The sequence below is a fragment of the Malus sylvestris genome, chromosome 1 (assembly GCF_916048215.2).
Source record: "Malus sylvestris chromosome 1, drMalSylv7.2, whole genome shotgun sequence".
In the NCBI taxonomy this organism is placed as follows: domain Eukaryota; kingdom Viridiplantae; phylum Streptophyta; class Magnoliopsida; order Rosales; family Rosaceae; genus Malus; species Malus sylvestris.
The window spans coordinates 13,630,968-13,652,803 of NC_062260.1; the positions used below are offsets into that span (position 1 = coordinate 13,630,968).

The window sequence follows — 21,836 nt, forward strand, 5'->3', positions numbered from 1 at the left end:
TCAGACTGCCACAAACTCCCCAAAATCCAACAATAAAGCCAAGTGCCATGCTGATATAAAATCCCCATGTTATAGGCTCATCCTTTATTCTTCGTTGCACAAGATCGGAGTTTCCTGTTGATCACCACACATCTTTGGAAGTGGAGGTCCGCACAGCTGAGGATTTCCAGCATAATCAGAGGGATCAAAACTTTGGAGCTGAGTGCCAGTTGGAATTTTGCCAATAAAGTTGTTGTATGACAAGTCCAAGACACTAAGACCATATATCTGAGCAAGGCTTGTTGGAATTCTGCCATCTATCTGGTTTCTTGACAAATCAAGGGCATCCAATGATTGCAACTTTCCAATCTTTGCAGGTAACTCACCTGTCAATCCGTTTCTCGACAGGTTTAAAGAAACTAACCCAACAAGATCCGTGACTTCACTTGGAATCTCCCCCGTTAATCTATTGCTTGAGAAATCAATTCTCTTCACAAGTCCCAACAATTTTGGCCCAGCGTAGTCTGTCTTATCTCATGAGTGACAAGCCTCAGGAAGCTCTAAACGATGCAATGCAAGCACAAGTAGTTTCCCCAGTTTGGCACTTTGAATCTTATCTTCAGGCTGCTGATCTTTCGGCCCTTGGAATGGACAGTGAAGCTCAAGCAGCAGTTAAGGAGGGTACCGTGCTTGAATCCAAAAGGAGCAAAGCAGCTGGACAGAAGTGAAAAATCTAGGCCGATCGACCAAGTGCCAAGTTTGCCACCTCTTGGTTTGGCTTTCAGCATATACAGGCATCGATCATTAGGCCATAGCTTCATAATTTCCATGGTATTAGATTTTGGTCATTTTCCAGCAGTATATATTGTATTTGAATTCTTTACTTGATTTGATTTCTTGTGTGTCAAATGAATTGAGTATATTAATTTCTTTGACAAACTGGAAAGAAAAAAATTGAAAGTTGTAAAAAACATTGGTAGGGAGGATGTCATTCAGAAGCTTGTAATTGTGTACAGAAAGCATGTAGGATTCCTGGTGTAATTATTTCTGATGAAAAAAATAGTAATTAGTTTGTCAAACGCCATTTGATCATTGTTAGATAGATAAATTACCACTTGGATAGAAATAAAAAATGAAAAGTTAACCCTACTGCAACCAATCCATTCAACTAAAATTTACGATGAACAAAACGATCATATGCAGTCCAAAATTAACTGAATTTCTTTTGTAAGTATAATGCTTCAAAACATATACTGCAGAAAGGTCTTGATAAAGTAAATTCAAAAGTAAACTTTTTACAAACAAGTAACACTAACAAATCATCTGCAAAAGATAATGGCCCGTGGAAGCGCTTCCAGTGAAGTGAAGCTGCCTAAGCTGTCTCAGAAGACGCTGAAGATAAAAATAAACAAGCATGCGTAATTAAGTTTTGAAGAAGACAACCAAATTAATCGGGAAGACTTTACGAAGAGTTGTATGCATATCGCTTAATTTAATCAGGAAGACTTTACCAAAAGTTGCATGCATATCACTTAATTTAAGGAAGAAAAATAAAATAAAATTTACGTACCATTGCTTAATTGAAGCTCCGCTTGATTGAAATCACCCTCACATATGTAAATCAGGCTGCCACAAACTCCCCCAAAATCCAACAATAAAACCAAGCCCCATGCTGACATAAAATCCCCATGTTATCGGCTCATCCTTTACTTCTTCATTACTTGAGATCCCAGTGTCTTGTTGATCACCACATATCTTTTGAATGGAGGTCCGAATAGTTGAGGATTTTCAGCATAAACAGAGGGATCGAAACTTTGGAGCTTAGTACCTGCTGGAATTTTGCCAATAAAGTTGTCGTAGGACAAGTCCAAGACACTAAGATCATCTACCCGATCAAGGCTTGTTGGAATTCTGCCATCTATCTGGTTTCTGGACAAATCAAGAGCATCCAATGATTGCAACTTTCCAATCTTTGTAGGTAACTCACCTATCAATCTGTTTCCCAACAGGTTTAAAGAAACTAACTCAACAAGATCCGTGATTTCACTTGGAATCTACCCCGTTAATCTATTGCTTGAGAAATCAATTCTCTTCACAAGTCCGAAAGTGTTTCTGTGGAGTACACTGTGTCTGAGCAAGGAGAGAAGTCTCCAAATGTTGATTATAAAGGGAAACTCGAATATCAGAAGAGAATTGCTGTTAAGCGCTTCAATAGGATGGCCTGGCCTGATGCTCGGCAATTTTTGGTAGGCATCCTTTAACTTGGTACCTTTCTATCTCAGAACAATATAATTCAGATACTTTGGTTACGAAAACTGGTCTGCATTTTCTGCAAAACTATTGTTTTTATCTTTGTTTTACACTAGCATAATTTTCTGTTGAGATCTTATGTGGTTTAAAATTCGGGTCGTAGGTAACTTTTGGCATATAGAATTCACGAAATGCAGAGCTGTCTCTCTCTTTGAATGAAATTTACATTTATTTTTGGACCATACAATTCCTCATCAAATGTTTTATCAGCTCCATCAAAGGAAGCACATCATTTTCTGTCTTCTCTATTTACAACCACTATTGTGAAAATGATTTTCTTTTGCCCCAACAGCAGGAGGAAGCAAGATTAGTTGGTCAGCTCTGCAACCATAGATTGGTCAACTTGCTGGGTTGTTGTTGTGAAGGTGATGAGAGGTTGCTTGTGGTGGAATATATGCCCAATGAAGCACTTGCATCACATCTTTTCCATTGTAAGGCTTACCCATACTAATACGAGATTTTTGGTTACTGATCTATGTTGTACTCATTTTTTAATGGTCGGATACTGGATCCATTTAGTGTTGCAATTGCCTCTGCTTAATAGTTTCACTTTGTCTCACTGATGATTTAACTTTGGGTTTTTCATTCGGAAGGGATATATTGGCATGTTAAACATCACTCCAGATGTTACTTAAGAGATGTTGGTGTGAGGTGAGACAACGGTTGAGGGGTTGTTACTGCCTCCCCCCCCTCTCTCTTTAGAAACTTTTGTTAATATTCACTTTTGTTTATAGCACCAGTTCACGTTTGACAATGAGTGGTCTTGTTTCAGTTATACATATTCTCGAATTTTGCTAATTATCTTGTTAGTTGCATGGATGTTTCCGCTAATGAGTACTGTGCTAATGTTCTATGGAATATAACTTTACTACCTTCTTGAATTGTCAGGGGATGTGCAGCTATGAAATGTGTAATGCAATTAAGGGTTGTGTTACATCTTGCACTGGCTCTAGAATACTGCACAAGTAAAGGCCGTGCGCTTTATCACGACCTTAATGCTTACAGAATTTTATTCGATGAGGTAACTATATTTTGACTCCATCTGTTTGATATCTTTTCCAAAGTATATTCTGATTGTATTCGATGAATTTTCAGGATGGCAATCCGAGAATATCCACCTTTGGCCTGATGAAAAATAGTTGGGATGGGAAGAGTTATAGTACAAATCTGGTATTTACTCCTGAACATATTAGGACTGGTAGGTAGATTGTGGAAAAAAGCGGCGTTTTTGCTCCAAATAACTCATTCAAATTTATGATTTACTTGACAGACATCCTTCAAGTATGCAGTTAAGCAATTATTATACCCCGCACATCCCTTGTCTTGCAGGGAGAGTGAAACCAGAAAGTGCAGTATATAGCTTTGGACTCTCTTGATTGATCTTCTCAGCGGAAAGCATATTCCCTCTAACCATGTAAGTGATTGTCCAAGTGGTGAACTGAACAAAAATACAGAAAAAACCATTTGTAGGAAAAGATAAATTAGGGAAACTCTTGTAAAGATCCAATTATTACTCTTTTACCTATGATAAAATATAGTTTACTTTCAATTGTTATGAACTCTGTGTGAGGATTTATCCTTCTTAGGATATGTAAACACAAGTACGTAAATTTATTCATCTGTTGGTTGATCATTTTATGCCAGGCCCTAGACCTGATTCGAGACAGGAATCTTCACACGCTGACAGATTCTTGCTTGGAAGGACAGCTTTCTAATGATGATGGTACTGAGTTGGCACGCTTGGCTTCACGATGTTTACAATCCGAACCTCGAGAGCTACCAAATCCAAAGTCATTAGTTGCTTCTTTGACTCCTCTTCAGGAAGAAACTGAGGTTGGTTCTCTCTCCTCTGTTTCTCTAATTAAGCTGCATTCTATTCCCAACTTTACTCAGTGAGCATAGTTTGACTGCTTAAAATCTTCACACAATTGTTTGTAGATCTATATTTTAGGGCAGTCTTGTAAGCAATGTAGTCATATGTTATCTTATTTTCACTGGACACAATCTGAACTATTTGTGTAAGCTCATATCTACCGATTTATTAGTTGTAGCAATACTGAACCTTGTACCAAGCGGAAATATTTGAAAATTTGGGAAAGGGACGTGACACTAATTTGTTATTAGTGAGGACTTAGAGAGCTACACTTTTGTTTAGTGCCTTTCATGGTGAATGATACTCTATAAAATATGAATCTCTTATGCTCCGAAACTGTGGGTAGTTAACTACAAGGGTTTTCATTGATACCATACTTGTTGGGTGCCAATTAGAAACAATCAGATCTGAACCATCGTAATAGTTTAATCAAATATAGATGCTTAACATGATGCTGGTAGCTATATCCGGTTCCTTCTTTTGTTTTGATGGGTATCCCACATGGTACCTCCTGGTCTTCTCTTTGACCACTCGGTGAAGCCTGCTCAAGAAGGGATTTGACTGCTATACATGAGATCCTAGAAAATATTGGCTATAAAGACGATGGAATGACAAATGAGGTTCTATATTTGTTTAACTAATGGAGAAATGTCTAATAAGTTGTGTTGTATACATATTTAGCCTTCCCAATAGTTATGTTCCACTGCAGCTCTCGTTCCAAATGTGGACTGACCAAATGCAGGAATCATTAGAATCAAAGAAAAAGGGGGATCCTGCTTTTAAGCACAAGGACTTCAGAACCGCAATTGATTGTTATTCACAGGTTAGGTTCTTATTATGATACTTGTGGGAAATTCTAAGTAGAGCTTTGATAATAGTTACTTTCATGTCCAGACCAATATCCGAATTTGGCCTTCAATGGGATGTTCGTTATCTGACCTGTTAAATTAAATTACTAAACACAGCTTTGTACGAAATTTTGTTTGGCATTTAGATTTCTGGTCAGAATATGATTGTTACATCTTATCTTCTAATGCTTGACAGGAAGAAACGAGATTGGTAGTTTAAGGTACCTGAACCTAGTAACTCCACTTGCATGACCAATAAGAAAAAACAAAACTGAAAGAAGAAAAAAAAAGTAAATTTTTAATTGCTGCTTTCTCTGCATTTGTTATCATTGTCGACAGTCTTATTTCGCTTGCACTATGTATTGTATTTGAATTGTTTTATTTGATTGGATTTCTTGTGTGTCATATGATTCGAGTATATGAATTACTTTGACAAAATGGAAAGAAAATATAGAAAGTTGTAAAAAACAGTGGTAGGGAGGATGTCGTTCAGAAGCTTGTAATTTGTGTACGGAAAGCATATAGGATTCCTGGTGTTTTATTTCTGATGAAGAAAATAATAATTAGTTCGTCAAACATCATCTGACCGTTGTTAGAATCAACGGTGGAATTAAATCTCATATATAATATTAGTTTTATCTTTTGATTCACAGGTTCAATGAACACTTTTGTCAATGTAAATGAATCAATATTTCCTAATATTTTTAGCATGTAAATACTCCAAAATTTTGTAATCTTTTGTATAAGTATTGTTATTGATAAAAAAAACGACAGAAACTTCCCTAGTGGAATGTATCGATCTAATCTTTTTTGCATGTACATGATCTTTTGTATGTAAAAGTGTACCAAACGTTTTCAATGCAAATAGTAATATCTTCTGTAACACAATCTTTTATATCTTACAAACATTTTCTTACAATCAATTTACAATAATATCTTTCTTACAAACAAGGCACGGTATCAAATCATTTACCAAGGAAAACATATTCCTAGTACATTTCTGCAATCTCGTTATAACTGGAATTAAGCAGCATCTAACACTTGACAGCTTATGCAGATATGGAAGCCACGCAGTTGAACTGAAGTGAAGAGGATGCCTGGAGCTACTGATAAAAATAAACAAGCACCGGTAAGTTCGAAGAAGACAATTGATCATAAATACCAAATTAATCGTGATGAATCGATGAGAGAGAGATTACATACCGCACATTACAGCTTATCTATTAAGCATCCGTTAATTTCCGCTTGATCAACACTACCCTCACATAAAGCCAATCATTCAGCGAATTCAAGAACTTGAAGTATGTGTACCTCCATTCCCTGATGAATATCAGACTTCCACAAACTCCCCAAAATCCAACAAAAAACCCGAGCCCCATGCTGATGTAAAATCCGTAGCGTATAAGCTGACCATCCTTGTCTTCTTCGTTACTAAATTGATCTGGACCCATTTCTTCGATATCACACGGATTTTCAAGTGGAAGTCCACAGAGCTGTGGATTTCCAGCATAAACAGAGGGATCAAAACTTTGGAGCTGGGTGCCAGTTGGAATCTTTCCAATCAAGTTGTTGTGTGACAAGTCCAAGACACCAAGACGACTTATCCGAGCGAGGCTTGTTGGAATTCTTCCGTCTATATGATTTCTTGACAAATCAAGTGAATCCAAGGACTCCAATTTTCCAATGTCCGAAGTAATTTGACCTGTAAGTTGGTTTCTAGAAAGGTTTAAAGAAACCAACCCAACAAGATGACTGATTTCGCTCGGAATCTCCCCGGTCAATCTATTGCTTGAGAAATCAATACTTCTCACGAGCCCCAAAGTATTCCTGTAAACCTGCATGCTTCCCTTCCACGTGAAGATTTCATCATCCTCATAATCATCCGTGGTTGAATATTGAAGATTATATCTCCCGTAAGAATGCTTGATGGTTAGACTTGAATTTCCTTTCTGAGACAGAGTAGTCAACTTTTTAAGGCAATTCGGTATACCTCCAGAGATGTTGTTCACAGAGACATCCAAAATTTGAATGTATATTAGATCGCATAGTTGCGAGGGCAAGCTTCCGTTGAAATGGTTAGAGGAAAGCATTAGGATAACCAATTTCTGAAAGCTAGCCCCCAACCATTCAGGTATTGATCCCGACAACTGGTTATCTGCAAGATCAAGGACCCTTAAACTTGTGCAATTCTTCAAGGATAAAGGCAACTCTCCCACAAACTCATTGCTTCTTAATTTCAGTGTCTCGATCCCAAACAAGGAGCCTATCGTCGAAGGAATTTTTCCCGAAAGAGCATTGGAACTCAAATCAAGCATGACGAGATTGCCCAAACGTGTCAGGCATTTTGGAAGTTCTCCAAAGAGATTGTTGTATGAGAGATTAAGAAAACGTAAATGCATAGCTTCACTTGCACACAAGAAAGAAATCGACCCTGAAATGTTATTATTAGAGAGATCCAAATATGACGCATGCGATAGAGTTGCGGGAATTTGACCTTCAATTTGGTTCGAACGCAAATGCACTTCAGGGTAATTTACAAAATCCATTGTCAAATTTGTAAACATTTCTCCAATTTGGTTATGGGAAAGATCGATAGATGTCACGTAACGAGTCGTACCCCAAAACCAACTTGGAAGGATATCCACAATTCCAGCATTAGAAATATTGAGGGATGAATACTTATTTTGAGATTGAAGCCATTTCGGAAAATACGGACCCATCTTGCAAGACCCCAAACTTATATGGTCCAGTTGAAAAGGAGGAGTCCAATTAGACTGGAAGTTTAAAACTAGTGAGTTGGAGGACAAATCTAGATATGATAATCTCGAGAGTTTAGAGAAATGGGATTCTGAAATCAGCCCTTCCAAAGCATTCATACCAAGGTCAAGATTCTCGAGCTTTGACATTTGTCCGATACTTTCAGGTATTCTTCCACTTAATTGATTTCCATAGAGCCACAAACTCTCCAAGGAGTTTTGAGCACATGTAGGCAATATTTGAACAAATCTGGAAAACTGTCCGCTCAAATTGTTGTAGAGTAGATCCAATGATTGCAAACTACATAACCTTGAGAAAGAATGGGGTTCTGCTCCTTCAAGTTGGTTGTCATAGAGATCAACTTGTGCAAGAGAGCTCATGTTTCCGAAAACATCAGGAATCGAACCGGTCAAATGGTTGGAAGAGAGATAAAGATCAACAAGGCTGGTACTGTAGTTGGACATCCACAGAAATATTGAAGAAGTTGAGAGACGGTTCAAGGAAAGATCAATGCTAGAAAGAGATTTAGAAGAATTTATGTTTGAAAGAGTGGAACGAACTGGAGGAGAAGGAAGACTACAGTTCTGTAATGTCAAGGTTGTTAGTTTGGGGAGTTTATTAACTGCTTCCGGCCAATAAAAAACATTACTGAGATTGTTATCACTCAAGTCCAAATATGTCAACGAAGAAAGACGAGGGAGCCAATTGAGATTTTCCACATTACCGCCGAAGTCATTGCCGCCGAAGTTGGTAAGGTTTCCAACCTGAATTGGAAATTTTCCACCCAAAGAACACCAAAAAAGATCGAGATATCTCAAATTGGTTAGAGAACCAATGAAATATGGAACTTGGCTCCCACTAAAGTTAACCCACGAAAGGTCCAAATATTTCAAATGCTTCAACTCAATCAGTTTAGGACTAATCATCGTACCTTGTAAATAATCATGGTCTCCGAGATCAAGCCGCACAACATGGCCAGTTTGGTTGTCACATGAGACTCCTTCCCATCGGCAACAATCTTGTTTTGCGGCTTCTGTTCCCCACGAAGAGAATATTACTTGGCTGTGCTCGTCCATGATGAGGCCTTGCTTGAATGCAAGGAGAGCTTCCCTTTCCTTGTCTGTGCACCTCATCGTCATGTTAGCATCGCCGTGGCCAAGGTTCACATGTAGGGTGATGATTAATAGCAAAAGCACCATAATTCCCCCCATCTTCAAAACAATAACAATCAAGATCAAGAGGCAGAAACACACAACTAATCACACAAGTGTTGTAATAAAGATATGAAGCTAGCACCACAAAACATGCATAAATGCAGCACACAGCACCCCTCTGATATAAATACAAGTCCAGTTTTGAAAAGTCAAAATATGGCGAAATTTTTTGTTCAACCATGCAAGTAGGTCGAAATTTCGAATGGTGGTGGAGATATTTTTCGATGTGATCGAAACACAAGATTATACAACTATACAAACGGTAGGATAAGTGTATTAAAAAATTAATAACATAAAAAATAAAATTTTTCACTACTTATATAAAAATACATGATTTATCACCCGTGTGTCGATCACAATGAAAAATTTCTCATGATGATGCTGTTGCAAAGTCTTTTCATATGTAATAAGTTTACTGACTTGACTTGTGTGTGGAAAATATCAGTTGTTAGAAACAGATCGTGTGGCCAAAATAAATTTGAACTTTTTCAATTGTTTTCTATGCGCAATGAAACGTCTTTAGCCCCTTTCTCTTGTTCCTTCGTATTCTTTCTTTACTTTAACAATGTTTTGATTTTGCGAAAACCGAGGTTACTCTTTGGTGCGGCTTTTAATTCTTAGAAAGTAAACAAAAGTAATTCGGGTTTGCGTATTTCAAATTCAGATTGGTTTTGATTTTTTATTTAACTTAAAAATTGGACAGAAATGAAGAATTTTTTTTACAGATTTGGGAAAGATAATCCGATTTCAAGTTTCACAAATAACAATCAATCCTAAATTACATATTAAGAGTTAAAGTATCCAATGAATGGTTTTTATCTTAAATGATCCTTGAAATTGACCCACCTTATTAAGATGGTCCTTGAAATTCAAAATCGATCAATGTAGTCCCTGAAAATGAGTGTCGCAAATCAATATGGTCATTTCGTTAAGATTTCGTCAAAAATTATGTTATGTACTGATGTGACACATAATTAGGCCCCACAAGTTTAATTAAATATTACATAAGCGAACTTAAACTATATTATTGTTAGTCATGGCTTAGCCCACTCCCCACTCTCTTAGTGTAGATAATATTATTTGTTAAAAAAATAACATATAAAATTTTAATAGAACCACCAACTGACAATCAAAATGATAATCATATTAAATATGTGTAACTATGTAAGTATTATAGCAAGGGCTTTTATCACAAACAATCTCTAAAATTGACCATCTATGAAGATGGTCCCTAGAATTGAAAAATCGATTAATGGAGTCCATGGAGAGTGTCACAAATCAATATGGTCATTACATCACAATTTTGTCAAAAACTCAATATTCATATATGAATTAAAATATTAAAATAATAAAAATAAATTTTATTTTATATAATTAAAAACTTTAGAAAAAAAATAAATAAAAGCGAGTTACTACATAGAGGTAGATGGGGAGCCACCGCCGACTCGCTAGGCGTAGCGGCCGATCTTCAGGAATCAAGTGACGCAGCCAACGAGGAATTGGAGGCCACCCTTTTGGGATCAGGAGACCAATTTGATGGTGGCTTGCTGATAGGATCAAACATGATAAAAAGGGAAATTGCAAGAAAGTAAATGAAAAAATGGAAAAGAAATTAAAGTAAATTCATATCTTTATTTATTGTTTCTCCAGATAATAAAAATGGTTTAAATACATTAAAAAATAAGTATGGTTTTAGATCTAAATTGGCTTAATAGTATTACTTATGTAATGGACCTAATAAATAATAAAAACAATATATAGTCCAATTGGCCTGATAGAAGTCCAACAGCTTAGAGTCCCATCACTTGCTCGAGTGGCTTTAGTGGTGGTTGCAGCAGTGGATCTCATGGTGTCGATTTCGGAATTTTAGTTTTCCAGTGTTTGAATTTTGGAATGGTTCTGGACTGGGTAAGGTGCAACGGAGTGATTTGATTGGTCGAAGTTGAAGGGATTTCAAGGGCCTGTTCTTTTTTTTCTTCTTTTTTCTTTTTTATAATTATATAAAAATACATTTTGTTTCTTTATTTAAATATTTTTAATCATATGTCAATATTTAATTAGATTTTTGGAACCTAATTATGTGACAGGTCAGAACATAACTGAATTTTTGAATTTTTTTTTACAGAAGGAACCATTATTTTGCAACATCTATTTTCAAGAATTATATTGATTGATTTTCAATTTCATGAACTATTTTGTTGGGCTATGTCAATTTCAAAAACCCTTTGTGACAAACCTTAATAGCAAATACTGAGTTCGCAAAACTATTCCATTCACCTTGAGAAGGGTTGCTTCTCTACTATTAAATGCTTCTCCTCCTATTGACATGTTTGAGACGTCCACAAATAGAGTTGACCAAGTCAGAGCCACATATTCAATATTCCTACCATGCAATACAATGAGTGACCAAAACATTAATACAATGAGTGACCAAAACATTATCACATCTTATACAGAATTAAAGTTTTAATTTTCCACAATTCCAAGTGGAAATGTATTGTCACTTATTATTATGATTTAGTAGTATTTATCATTACTTGTAAGTGAGAGGTTTTATGTTCGATTATTACCAAAGATCAATTTGAACCACATTAATGTTAGCCCATTGTGGGGCTAAGCCCACCCCTTACCCTTAATGTTAATAATATCGTTTGTTTAAAAAAAATCATTAAATGCTTAACTCCGCTTTTTATAAAAACAAGTTTTAAAAGTAACCTACAAGTTGCTTTTAAAAGCTGCCATCTAGAGGCTAAAAATAGGTAGGATATTTTTCTTTTACCAAACACATTATTATTGTTTAACTTTAAATTGAAACAGTTTTTGTGAGAAAAAACTCAATACCAAATGAGGCCTTAGTGTTACAAGTTTACACTAGGAGTGGGGACTAGAAGAATAAATTTGTTATATTTACACATTTTTCTTAATACTTTTTCTTTAATACCTTTTAAATTCATGTCACTCAGTACAACAGACTAGTGGTATTCTTCTTCACTTGTAAGTGAGACATCTTTGGTTCGATTCTCGCCAAAAACGAATTTGAACGACATTATTGGTAGCCTATTGTGAGGCTAAGCACCTCCTTTAGTGTAGATAATATCGTTTGTTAAAAAAAAAACATTTGAGTTCATCGCTATATTTACACTAAGGGGTGAGGACACTGAGGAGATTAAATTAGTTACAAACTTGTTATTCACGATATTTGAACATAATTTTTTTTTATTTATATGTAAAGAAAAAATATTATCAAATAATAAATTATATTAAATATATGTAACCATGTAAGTATTATAGCAAATACATAATCACAATACTTTTTTTTTTTTTTTTTTTTGAGGAAATGAGCTCAATAAACCCAAGGCTAAGAAGCCAAACAGAAACAAGAGAGCCTACGACGAGGCAAACACAGCAAGGCAAACACCAAGCAAAGCAGTGAGCGGGGATACAGAAACCGACACAATCACAAAGAGACAGTGTCACCCCAAACCCACCCTAACCCACTAATGAGGACAGGGAAGCCCATCATTACATAAAACATGAACTAACGAAGATGGGGGTCTGTCAACCCAAACAAAATCGCACATCTCCGTAAAACCAGCTGAAGCAAGAGCATCCGCTGCCATATTGGCTGATCTTGGAACCCAAGACTAGCGACAGTGCTGGAAAACCGAACCCAACCTGACAGCTCTAGCCAAAATGGGGAAAGCCTCCCAACTGCCATTTTCCAGAGAATCGTTGAGACAGGAAATAGCCTGAAGAGAGTCCGATTCAATAATAATAGAGTTAAACCCCATCGAGGCACCCAATTCACAGCCACGTAGAATCGCAAACGATTCAGCCACCAGAGAAGAAGGGGCCGAAATAGCAGAACGAACCGCAGCCAGAAAACCCCCGTCGTCCTGCCTAGCGATCACCCCCGCAAAACCCATCCGAGAAGAATTAGACCAGCTGGCATCCACATTTATCTTAACAAAAGAAGGAGAAGGAGGACACCACCTGATAACACCCTCCACCCGAGGGACCAAGGCAGGCCGAGCAGAACCCACAGAAGCCGAAGCAAGTAGAAAGTTCCCAAGAGCAGTAGACAGCGAAAAAATTACCTTAGACGGGTTGATAGAAACTTGGTTAAACACATAATCACAACGAGCTTTCCAAATGAACCAGCAGGTGAACGCAACATAAGCCTGGAACCACCTCCTGTCGACCGAGGAGCCCCAGTTAGATAATAGCACAGAATGCAGCCACATAGTCCAAGAACCAATACTAGTAACATCAACTCTATAATTCAGAGCTCCACCAAACCAAACCGCCGCCACCCACGGACAGCCAAGGAAAACATGCTCGACAGTTTCGTCAGCACACCTACACAGCGGACAAGAAGGGGAGGACGATGACCTCCTAATAAAAAGAGCCTTGCCAGTAGGCAGGCCACGATGCAACGAAGCCCATAAGAAATGCCGAATTTTGGGAGGCACATCCAGCTGCCAAATGCAAGTCCAAAGAGTTTTAGAGATCGATCGAACAGCCGGCAGCCGATGATCCCTCACATTCATAGAGCGAACTTGAAGCCACATGTACCCCGATTTCACAGAGTATTTGCCATTCCGGGTGGCAGCCCAAACAAGCCGGTCCTTCCAACTCGAGTCACTAAATATAGTTTCCTGAATGGCCCGTTGATCTTCCAGAGAAAGAAAAGGTCTTAGGAACTCAATATCCCATTGCCTGGAAGAAGAGTCAATGAGGGAGCTAACCCGAAGGTTCGACGACACAGAAACTTCACCAATCGGCAGGGGGTGCCCCGAGGGGAGAGAGGGCAGCCACCTATCCACCCAAACCCTCACATCACCCCCACCCATAATTTGCCAATGAGATCCACTAGCAAGGAGCTCCCTGCCCGAAAGAAGACTGGACCAAGCCCACGACGCCCGAGCCCCTTTTTTAGCCTCCCAAAAAGAGCAGTGCGGGAAGTACCGGGCCTTAAAAACCCGCGCCCACAACGAGTTCGGCTCCGAAAGTAACCGCCAGCACTGCTTAGCAAGGAGCGCATCATTAAACTCCTGAAAATTTCTGAAACCCAAACCACCCATATCCTTCGGAAGGCCCAGAACCTCCTTAGACACCCAATGAATCTTTCGGTCCTCCCCATGGCTTCCCCACCAAAACTTTGCAACCAAGGCATCCAGCTCCTGACATACCACAGCAGGAAATTTAAAAATGCACATAGGATAAGCGGGAATCGCCTGGACCACCGCCTTAATCAAGACTTCTCGTCCCGCCCAAGACAAAGCACATTGCTTCCATCCTTGGAGCTTTCCCAATATTCTGCCCTTCACATAGGCCAAGCCACGCTTCTTGGAACGGCCCCAGATGGCAGGGACCCCCAAATAAGTGCCCGGATTATCAACCACAGGCACACCAAGAATGCTACCCAAACTGGCCGCCACCCCATTGGGAACATTCGCACCAAAGTAAATACTAGACTTCAGGAGATTCACTTTCTGCCCCGAAGCCACACAAAACCGGTCAAGAATAGAGAGCAAGTTCCTACAATATTTTTCCTCCGCACGCAAGAACAGCAGTGTGTCGTCCGCGAAAAATAAGTGAGATATGACGGGCCCAGAAACACCAATCCGAACTCCCTCCAGCCTTTTATCCTCAACCGCAGCCTGAATCATGCTCGAAAGAACCTCTCCTAGAATAATAAACAGATAGGGAGATAAGGGATCCCCCTGCCTAAGACCCCTGGATGGAGCAAACTTATTACCCGGCTGACCATTAAGAAGGATAGCAAAGTTAACAGTCGAAACACATCCCATAACGAGCCTTCTCCACACACAGCAGAATCCCATTCTCTCCATAACCGCGTCAAGGAAATCCCACTCTACCCTATCTTAGGCTTTCTGCATATCCAGTTTGATTCCCATTTCAAATTTCCGTTTCGTTGTTCTTCCTTTCAGAAAATGGAACATTTCGTGAGCAATCCCTATATTGTCTTGAATTTGTCGACCCGCCACAAAAGCATTTTGGGAGGGAGAAATAAGCCTAGGAAGAATCACCTTTAACCGATTCGCCAAAACCTTTGACAACACCTTGTAAGAATAATTATAGAGGCTAATAGGCCGGAACTGCGCCACCGACTCAGGGTGCGGAACCTTGGGGATCAGAACAATGTACGTCGCATTGAGAGCAGCAGGACTACTCGATCCCTGCATCAACTCCCTCACCAAAGCACACACCTCCACAAAGACATGATCCCAAAATTATTGATAAAATATACCTTGAAAGCCATCCGGTCCCGGCGCTTTGAGACCACCCATTTTAAAGATCGCAGTCTTGATTTCATCCTCGGTAACCGGCATAAAAAGCGCCTGATTCATATCCTCCGTCACTCGCGGGCTAAGACATTCCAACAAAGAACCCCAATTCCGGGCTCCACCAGAAGTAAATGTTTGCATAAAGTGATCCTCCACCAACTTCCGAACCCGACCCGGATGCTCCACCCATTGCCCTACCTCATCCTTCAATTTAATGATCTGATTACGTCGTCTTCGATGCAAAGTGGAAGAATGAAAGAAACTGGTATTCGCATCCCCCTCCCGAAGCCAGCGAACACGAGAGCGCTGCATCCAGTAACTTTCCTCCTGAGCCCTCAATTCATCTACAAGCTGCATTTTCTGCTTAATGACATCACAATTAGATCACCAGTCCATTTGAAGCTCCTGCAACTGAAGAAGCACATCCTGGATCAATTGACTTCTCTTCTTGAATTTATTTCTGCTCCACCTTATAAGACTGGACTTGCAATCATTAATTTTCTTATTCCACCTCCCCAGCGCCACCCCCGGCTCCTGCCTCTTCCAGCAAGAGCGCACCACCTGATCACACTCATCCTCCTTCGCCCAGAAAGCCTCAAACTTAAACACTTTACGTCCCCGCATGCGCTTCGAATCAGTTTGAAGAATGATAGGACAATGATCAGACCCTATGACCGTCCCATGCGTAACCAGAGACGCAGGCCACAACTCCTGCCAAAGCCCATTGATTAAAGCCCGATCAATCCTTTCTTCCACCAACTGACCATGACGCATACCATGCCAAGTGAAAGCAGGACCATTAAAGTCCAGATCCCACAAATTAGTCGCCATCATGAAATTCTCCAGATACCTAGGTCGGTTATAAAGGACCTCCGCACCCCCGGACTTCTCATGATCCCAAAGAAATTCATTAAAATCCCCGGCACAAAGCCAAGGAATATCCGATGGAGAAAAATATTGCGACATCCATTCCCAAAAGTTCGCTTTATCCTCCCTGTAAGGCGTTCCATAAACTCCAGTGACCCGGGCCCAATTACCCTCTCCACTATTACGCATAATAACATCAATTATATGTTTCGATGAGAACAGCGTTTTCACCTCCACTGAGTCATCCCACCACAAACTGAGCCCACCTGCCTTGCCAACAGGAGAAACATTGACACCATTATGAAAACCCAGTCGTCTCCTAACACCATCTAATCTATGATCTTTCATTTTAGTTTCAGATAAAAAGATCATAGAGGGTCGTTTGTTTCTAATAAGACCATGGAGGGCCCTAACTGCCGTGTCCGACCCTAGACCACGGCAGTTCCAAAATACCAGAATCATGGCGATCTTGCGGCTGTTGAGGGCCAGCCGCCACCACCCCGAGCCAGGTTGCCCGCACCAACAGTCAGGACACAGCCCTCCGTCTCCCCCGAAACTGCCTCCACATGCCCCCACAACTCCCAAACATCCAAGGATCCATCATAACGCATTTGACGATCAGCTTCCGGGTTGGTCCCCCGGATTTTCTTTTGTGGGGATGGAACTAAATCCATACTCGAAGTCTCCCCTCCTCTCTTAATTCCACCAACCTCATATCTCACCAGGCCTGAACACTGTTGAGACAAGCTGACCCTTGGTTCCCAGGACTCCCCAACCGCACCCTCTGGAACTGTCTCCGCATAATCCTCATTGTCATCCCGAATCTGAACCGAAGACCCTCCATCTCCCTGCTAGAGAACCACACGGTTAAGAACAGACGAGAACCTCCCATCACCGCACTCCCATCTGAGTTGACGGCTAAGCTGAGGCACCACCACCTGAAACTGACTAGCAGGACAAGACGGTCGCAGAACTCTACGCCATTTCTTTTTGTCACGAATATGCGAACCATGTCCCCCACCTGTAACCCCAGATGTGGTCTCCCGACTCGTAGTCACCCTTTGGATCGGGCTCGGCAACCTCAACTCAGACCGGTCACTGCCCCTAACCATTCCAGCCGTCCTCCTATCCCCTCCACCCAATCGCGACGGGCGAACTGACTCCACAACATCACGCACCGGGGGAGCTTTAATCCAATCGCCATAGCCCTCTGCTCCACCCGAGTTCGCCCCGTAGGAGCACTCCGTGTTAATATGATCAATCCGCCCACATTGATAGCAAAAGTCTTGGAGCCGCTCGTATCGAAACTCAACCCAAGTCTCGCGGTGTTCCTCCCTTTTCAACCAACATCCACGGGCAAGCGGTTTCTCCGAATGAACTAACACTCTAGCTCTTAAGAAGCCCCGAGCCTTTATAGGATCCTCCATCTCCAGAAAAGCACCCACCGGCCTGATGAGCCGAGTAACATTCTCTTTGGACACCATACTGAGAGGGACGCCTCGGATTTGAACCCAGAAAGGAATAGTCGTCATGTCTACTTCCTCCAAAGCAAGGTCCGGAGGCCAATCTTTCACAACAAAATTTTTCTTCATAACCGCCCACGGCACCTGCGCCAGGATCTTCTGAGCCATACTCTGATCCGGAACAGAGATAATGAACAAATTTTCTCGGACCCATTTAATCTCCATTTCACCTAGATCCTTCCATGCCGTTTTAAGAATATTTCTAATACCCCACTTATTCAATGATTTTTGCGTCAAAGCCTTGCCAACCAATTTCACACCAATCTCCATCTTCGATAAATCCAACGAACGATCCAGATGAATAACAAGCTCTTCCACACTAGGATTTTCCATTTGCAGCAGGCACCACACCGTCAACAGCCTCAGAGAAATCGCAGAAGACTTTGATTTCGCAGAAAAAGCCTGAGTAGTACCCACCAGTACCAGTAGAAGATCTTGAGTTTGCCTCGTACTTTCGAACAGAAACAGAGGGAAATCATAAATGTAGGCATTAATAGCATAAGCCTGCAAATACCTAGCGGTATGGGACAAGAGAGGCTGAACTCCTTTAACTCGGCCAACCACCTCCTCAGAAGACCCATAACAGCAAATCCAGCATTCAAAGCTATGAGAGCGGTGGGAACCCATCTTAACACCAACCTCACTGAGACCACCTTCAAACCCTCCGAACATTCTCACATCAATACCAGCCGTACATAGGAATAAATTCCCAACCCCCAACTTGAATAACCAGAGTAACCCTAACCCCCACATAAGAGAAAGGAGGGAAAACAGCCCTTCCCACTCTCCCCCAAGCAGGCCCCACCCCAACCCGACGAAGCGCTAACCCCAATCGCACAGCACAGAGACGGAATAAAGGCTCCACCAACCACAATCTATCAAACCCCCACCAGAAAAGCCGGACCACAGCAAAAAAGCACAGAGAGAGAGCCCCACCAAACACAGAATAAACACACACCCCAAACTAAGACTACCAAGGAAAAACAAGCTCCACCTACCCCTCACAAATCGCCCCAGAGGAGATCCACCATCCCCACTTAGATAACCCTAAATCGAAGTCCATCAACACCGAAAGCGAACCCAGATACATCAAGGAAAGCGACCCACACCCACAATAGGGCACGCACACCGGCGGAAGCTCACGACGGAGAAAACGCTCTCACGGAGGAGAGAAAAGAGTTCCTTTGACGTTGATATCTTCTTTAGACAGAAGTAAAGTTGTTGAATTGGCCAGAATCACAATACTTTCACGCATCCACTAATTCCATTCAATTTCAGAAGCGCTGCTTCTCTACTATTAAATGCTTCTACTCAAGGTAACGTGTTTGAGACGTGTTAAATGCTTCTATTAAATGTTTCAAAAAAAAAGGTAACGTGTTTGAGACGTCCCGAAATAGAGGTGGCCAAGTCAGACCCACATATTCAATATTCCCAGTCCTACAATGCAAAACAGGAAAAAGGATGACGAAATCGAGTCCTCGTCTTTTGTTGGGCCCAATACGTGTGAGAAATATGCGTTGCGCCACCAAGTCAAATTCCACCATTCATTGTGATTGAAAGGCTTATACGAGAAGAAAATAATCAAATTGGAAATGGGACACGTGTCTTTAACAAAATACGAAAAAATCCAGAAATTTGCTTTTGTTATAAATAATGCTATGAAGAATGAGTTTTTAAATCAAATGACATGTTATCAATAAAAAATAAACACGTTAATCAATATTTAGCTGATAATCTAATTATTAACAATCATGTCATTTGGTTAACAAATTTAATTTAAAATTTCGGTCTCTCTAGTACTATTGAGGATTGATGGACTTGTATTTGCACCATTAGCATCAAAATCACATCAATTTTATACGATGGTGAATTTCTTTTGGTACTTAGTTATCTCAACAAAATATGGGCGTCATTTCGTCTCAAACATGGTACAACAGAGAAGTAGACTTGCAAGCTACGTAGAGAAACTAGCAATAGGTGACCAAAAGAAGAGAGAACGGGTCCCCAAGTATCTACTACTATTTGCGATATAACTGGATTGTACCACTAGTACGCTATCGTATGATTTCGTATCGGTTTTATTTGATCGCGGATTTCTTTTGCTACTTAATTATTTCAGTCGAATCTGGGTTCTACTTCTCCAGTTGGCTTGCAATTTCGTCCTCTGTGCACCAAGTGCATGCAATTATTTATTATTTATTTTTGAAGTATAAGCATGCACTTGGTGCGATGGTAAGTGTCTTCGCCCATGAGCGGTAGGTCTCGGGTTCGAGACTTGGGAGCAGCCTCTCCATAAATGGGGGTAAGGCTAGCCGACATTCACCTCTCCCAGACCCTCCGTAAAGCGGGAGCCTTGTGCACTGGGTACGACATTTTTTTATAAGCATGCACTTGTTCATACGCTAATAATAAATTTACTTAAAATCACCGAGGAGCTAGGTCCCAACCCGCTGCCAAGGTTCACATGTAGGGTGATGATTAATAGCAAAAGCACCATAATTATCCCATCTTAAAAACAATAACAATCAAGATCAAGAGGCAGAACACACAAATGTTGAAATAAAGATCTGAAGGTAGCAGCACCACAATACATGCATAAATGCATCACACATCACCCCTCAGATATAAATACAAGTCTAGTTTTGACAAGTCCAAATTTTTTTTTCAACCGTGCAAGTGGGTAAAAATTTCGAATGGTGGTGGAGAAATTTTTTGGTGTGACCGAAACAAATGATGGTACTCTACGTGTCACTATACAAATGGTGAAATATGTGTGTTAAAAAGTTAATAACTTAAAAAAATAGAAAAAAATTGTATAAAAATAAGTGGTATGTTACCGTGTTCCAGTCATCAATGAAAAATTTCTCATGTGGTGCTATTGCAGAGTCTTCGCATATGTAATAAGTCTATTGACTTGACCTGTTTGTTGACAATATCAGCCACTAGAAATAGATCATGCAGCCAAAATAAATTTGAATTTTTTTCATTTGTTTTCTATGCGCAACGAAACATCTTTAGCCCCTTTCTCATGTTCCTTTGTATTCTTTCTTTACTAGAGGTTCGGTTTAACAAGGTTTGGGTTTTGTCAAAATCTAAGTTACTATTTTGTTCGTTTTTTTAATTCTTAGAAAGTAAACAAAAGTAATTCGGCTTGGCGTATTTCGGTTTGGTTTTGATATTTTTTTAAACTTAAAAATTGGAGATAAATGAAGAAAAAAGTCTAGAGATTTGGGAAAGATAATCCGATTTCAAGTTTCATAAATAACAATCAATCCTAAATTACATATTAAGAGTTGAAGTATTCAATGTAGAGTTGTTATCACAAATGGTTTTGAAATTGACCTACCTCATCAATATAGTCCCTAAAACTGTAGATCAATCAATGTAGTCCCTAAAAATGGGTATTGCAAATCAATATGGCCATTTCGTTAAATTTTTTTCAAAAATTCTGTTTTATACCGATGTGGCACATAACTAGGTCTTACAAGTTTAATTAAATATTACATAAGCGAATTTAAACCATATTATTGTTTAAAAGGAAAAAATATTTTGCAAATAACAGTACAAGGTCCTAACCCGGCATTGAAAGGATAGTAAAAAGAGTTTCAAACTTTGAATTTTTTTTTCTAAACAAACGATAGTATCTACACTAAGAGGAGAGAGACATGCTTAAACTCACAATGGGCTAGCATTGCTAGCCTAGCAATAATGTTGTTTAAATTTGCCTTTGGCAAGAATTAAACATAAGACCTCTTATTTACAAGTAAAGAATAATATTACTAGATCATAAGACTAAATTGCCAAAACTTTAACTTTTTAACTAAAAAGCATCTAATAATTTTATTTAATAATTAAGACAAAAAATATAATAAAATATGAATAATAACACAAATTACTTTTCTTCTCACTTTTTCCCTCCTCTCCTCTCTCCTTTTTTACTCTTTACCCATGCCCCGTAGGCTCCTTTCCTCCATCCCTCTGTCATCCTCCACTTACACAAAAAGCCAATGTTCTCACATCTTATCTTCTTATTTTATCTAAATTACATATTAATTGAACTTTTTTTGTCAACAAAAAAAAGACTGAAAATACTATTTAGTCTCCTATCATAACAAAAAAAATTAAGGGCACAAATGTAATTAAAAATTAAACCT

At 39.7% G+C, this 21,836-nt stretch overlaps 1 protein-coding gene, 1 long non-coding RNA gene and 1 pseudogene across 4 annotated transcripts in view; 2 read left to right on the forward strand and 1 right to left on the reverse strand.

Annotated features, from left to right (window-relative positions):
* The first annotated feature begins 1,992 nt into the window (after positions 1 to 1,992).
* Positions 1,993 to 6,252, forward strand: LOC126631797 (serine/threonine-protein kinase BSK3-like; annotated as a pseudogene).
* The window catches only part of LOC126631959 (uncharacterized), a 37,567-nt gene continuing 18,609 nt past the window's right edge, over positions 2,879 to 21,836 (forward strand). The window contains exon 1 of the long non-coding RNA XR_007626520.1: positions 2,879 to 2,940. This is a non-coding gene — a long non-coding RNA (uncharacterized LOC126631959). The remainder of the gene's footprint in view (positions 2,941 to 21,836) is intronic.
* The window catches only part of LOC126631419 (receptor-like protein EIX2), a 38,111-nt gene continuing 22,137 nt past the window's right edge, over positions 5,863 to 21,836 (reverse strand). The window contains exons 1-2 of one of the 3 annotated variants that reach the window (XM_050301554.1): positions 6,214 to 9,142; positions 5,863 to 6,113 (exon numbers count right to left, since the gene is read on the reverse strand). In XM_050301554.1, coding sequence (XP_050157511.1) covers positions 6,234 to 8,978 — 2,745 coding nt within the window. In that variant the 5' untranslated portion in view covers positions 8,979 to 9,142 and the 3' untranslated portion in view covers positions 5,863 to 6,113; positions 6,214 to 6,233. Of the gene's footprint in view, positions 9,143 to 21,836 lie in introns of those variants that run through there. The other 2 variants (XM_050301553.1, XM_050301561.1) reach the window with 2 other exon arrangements.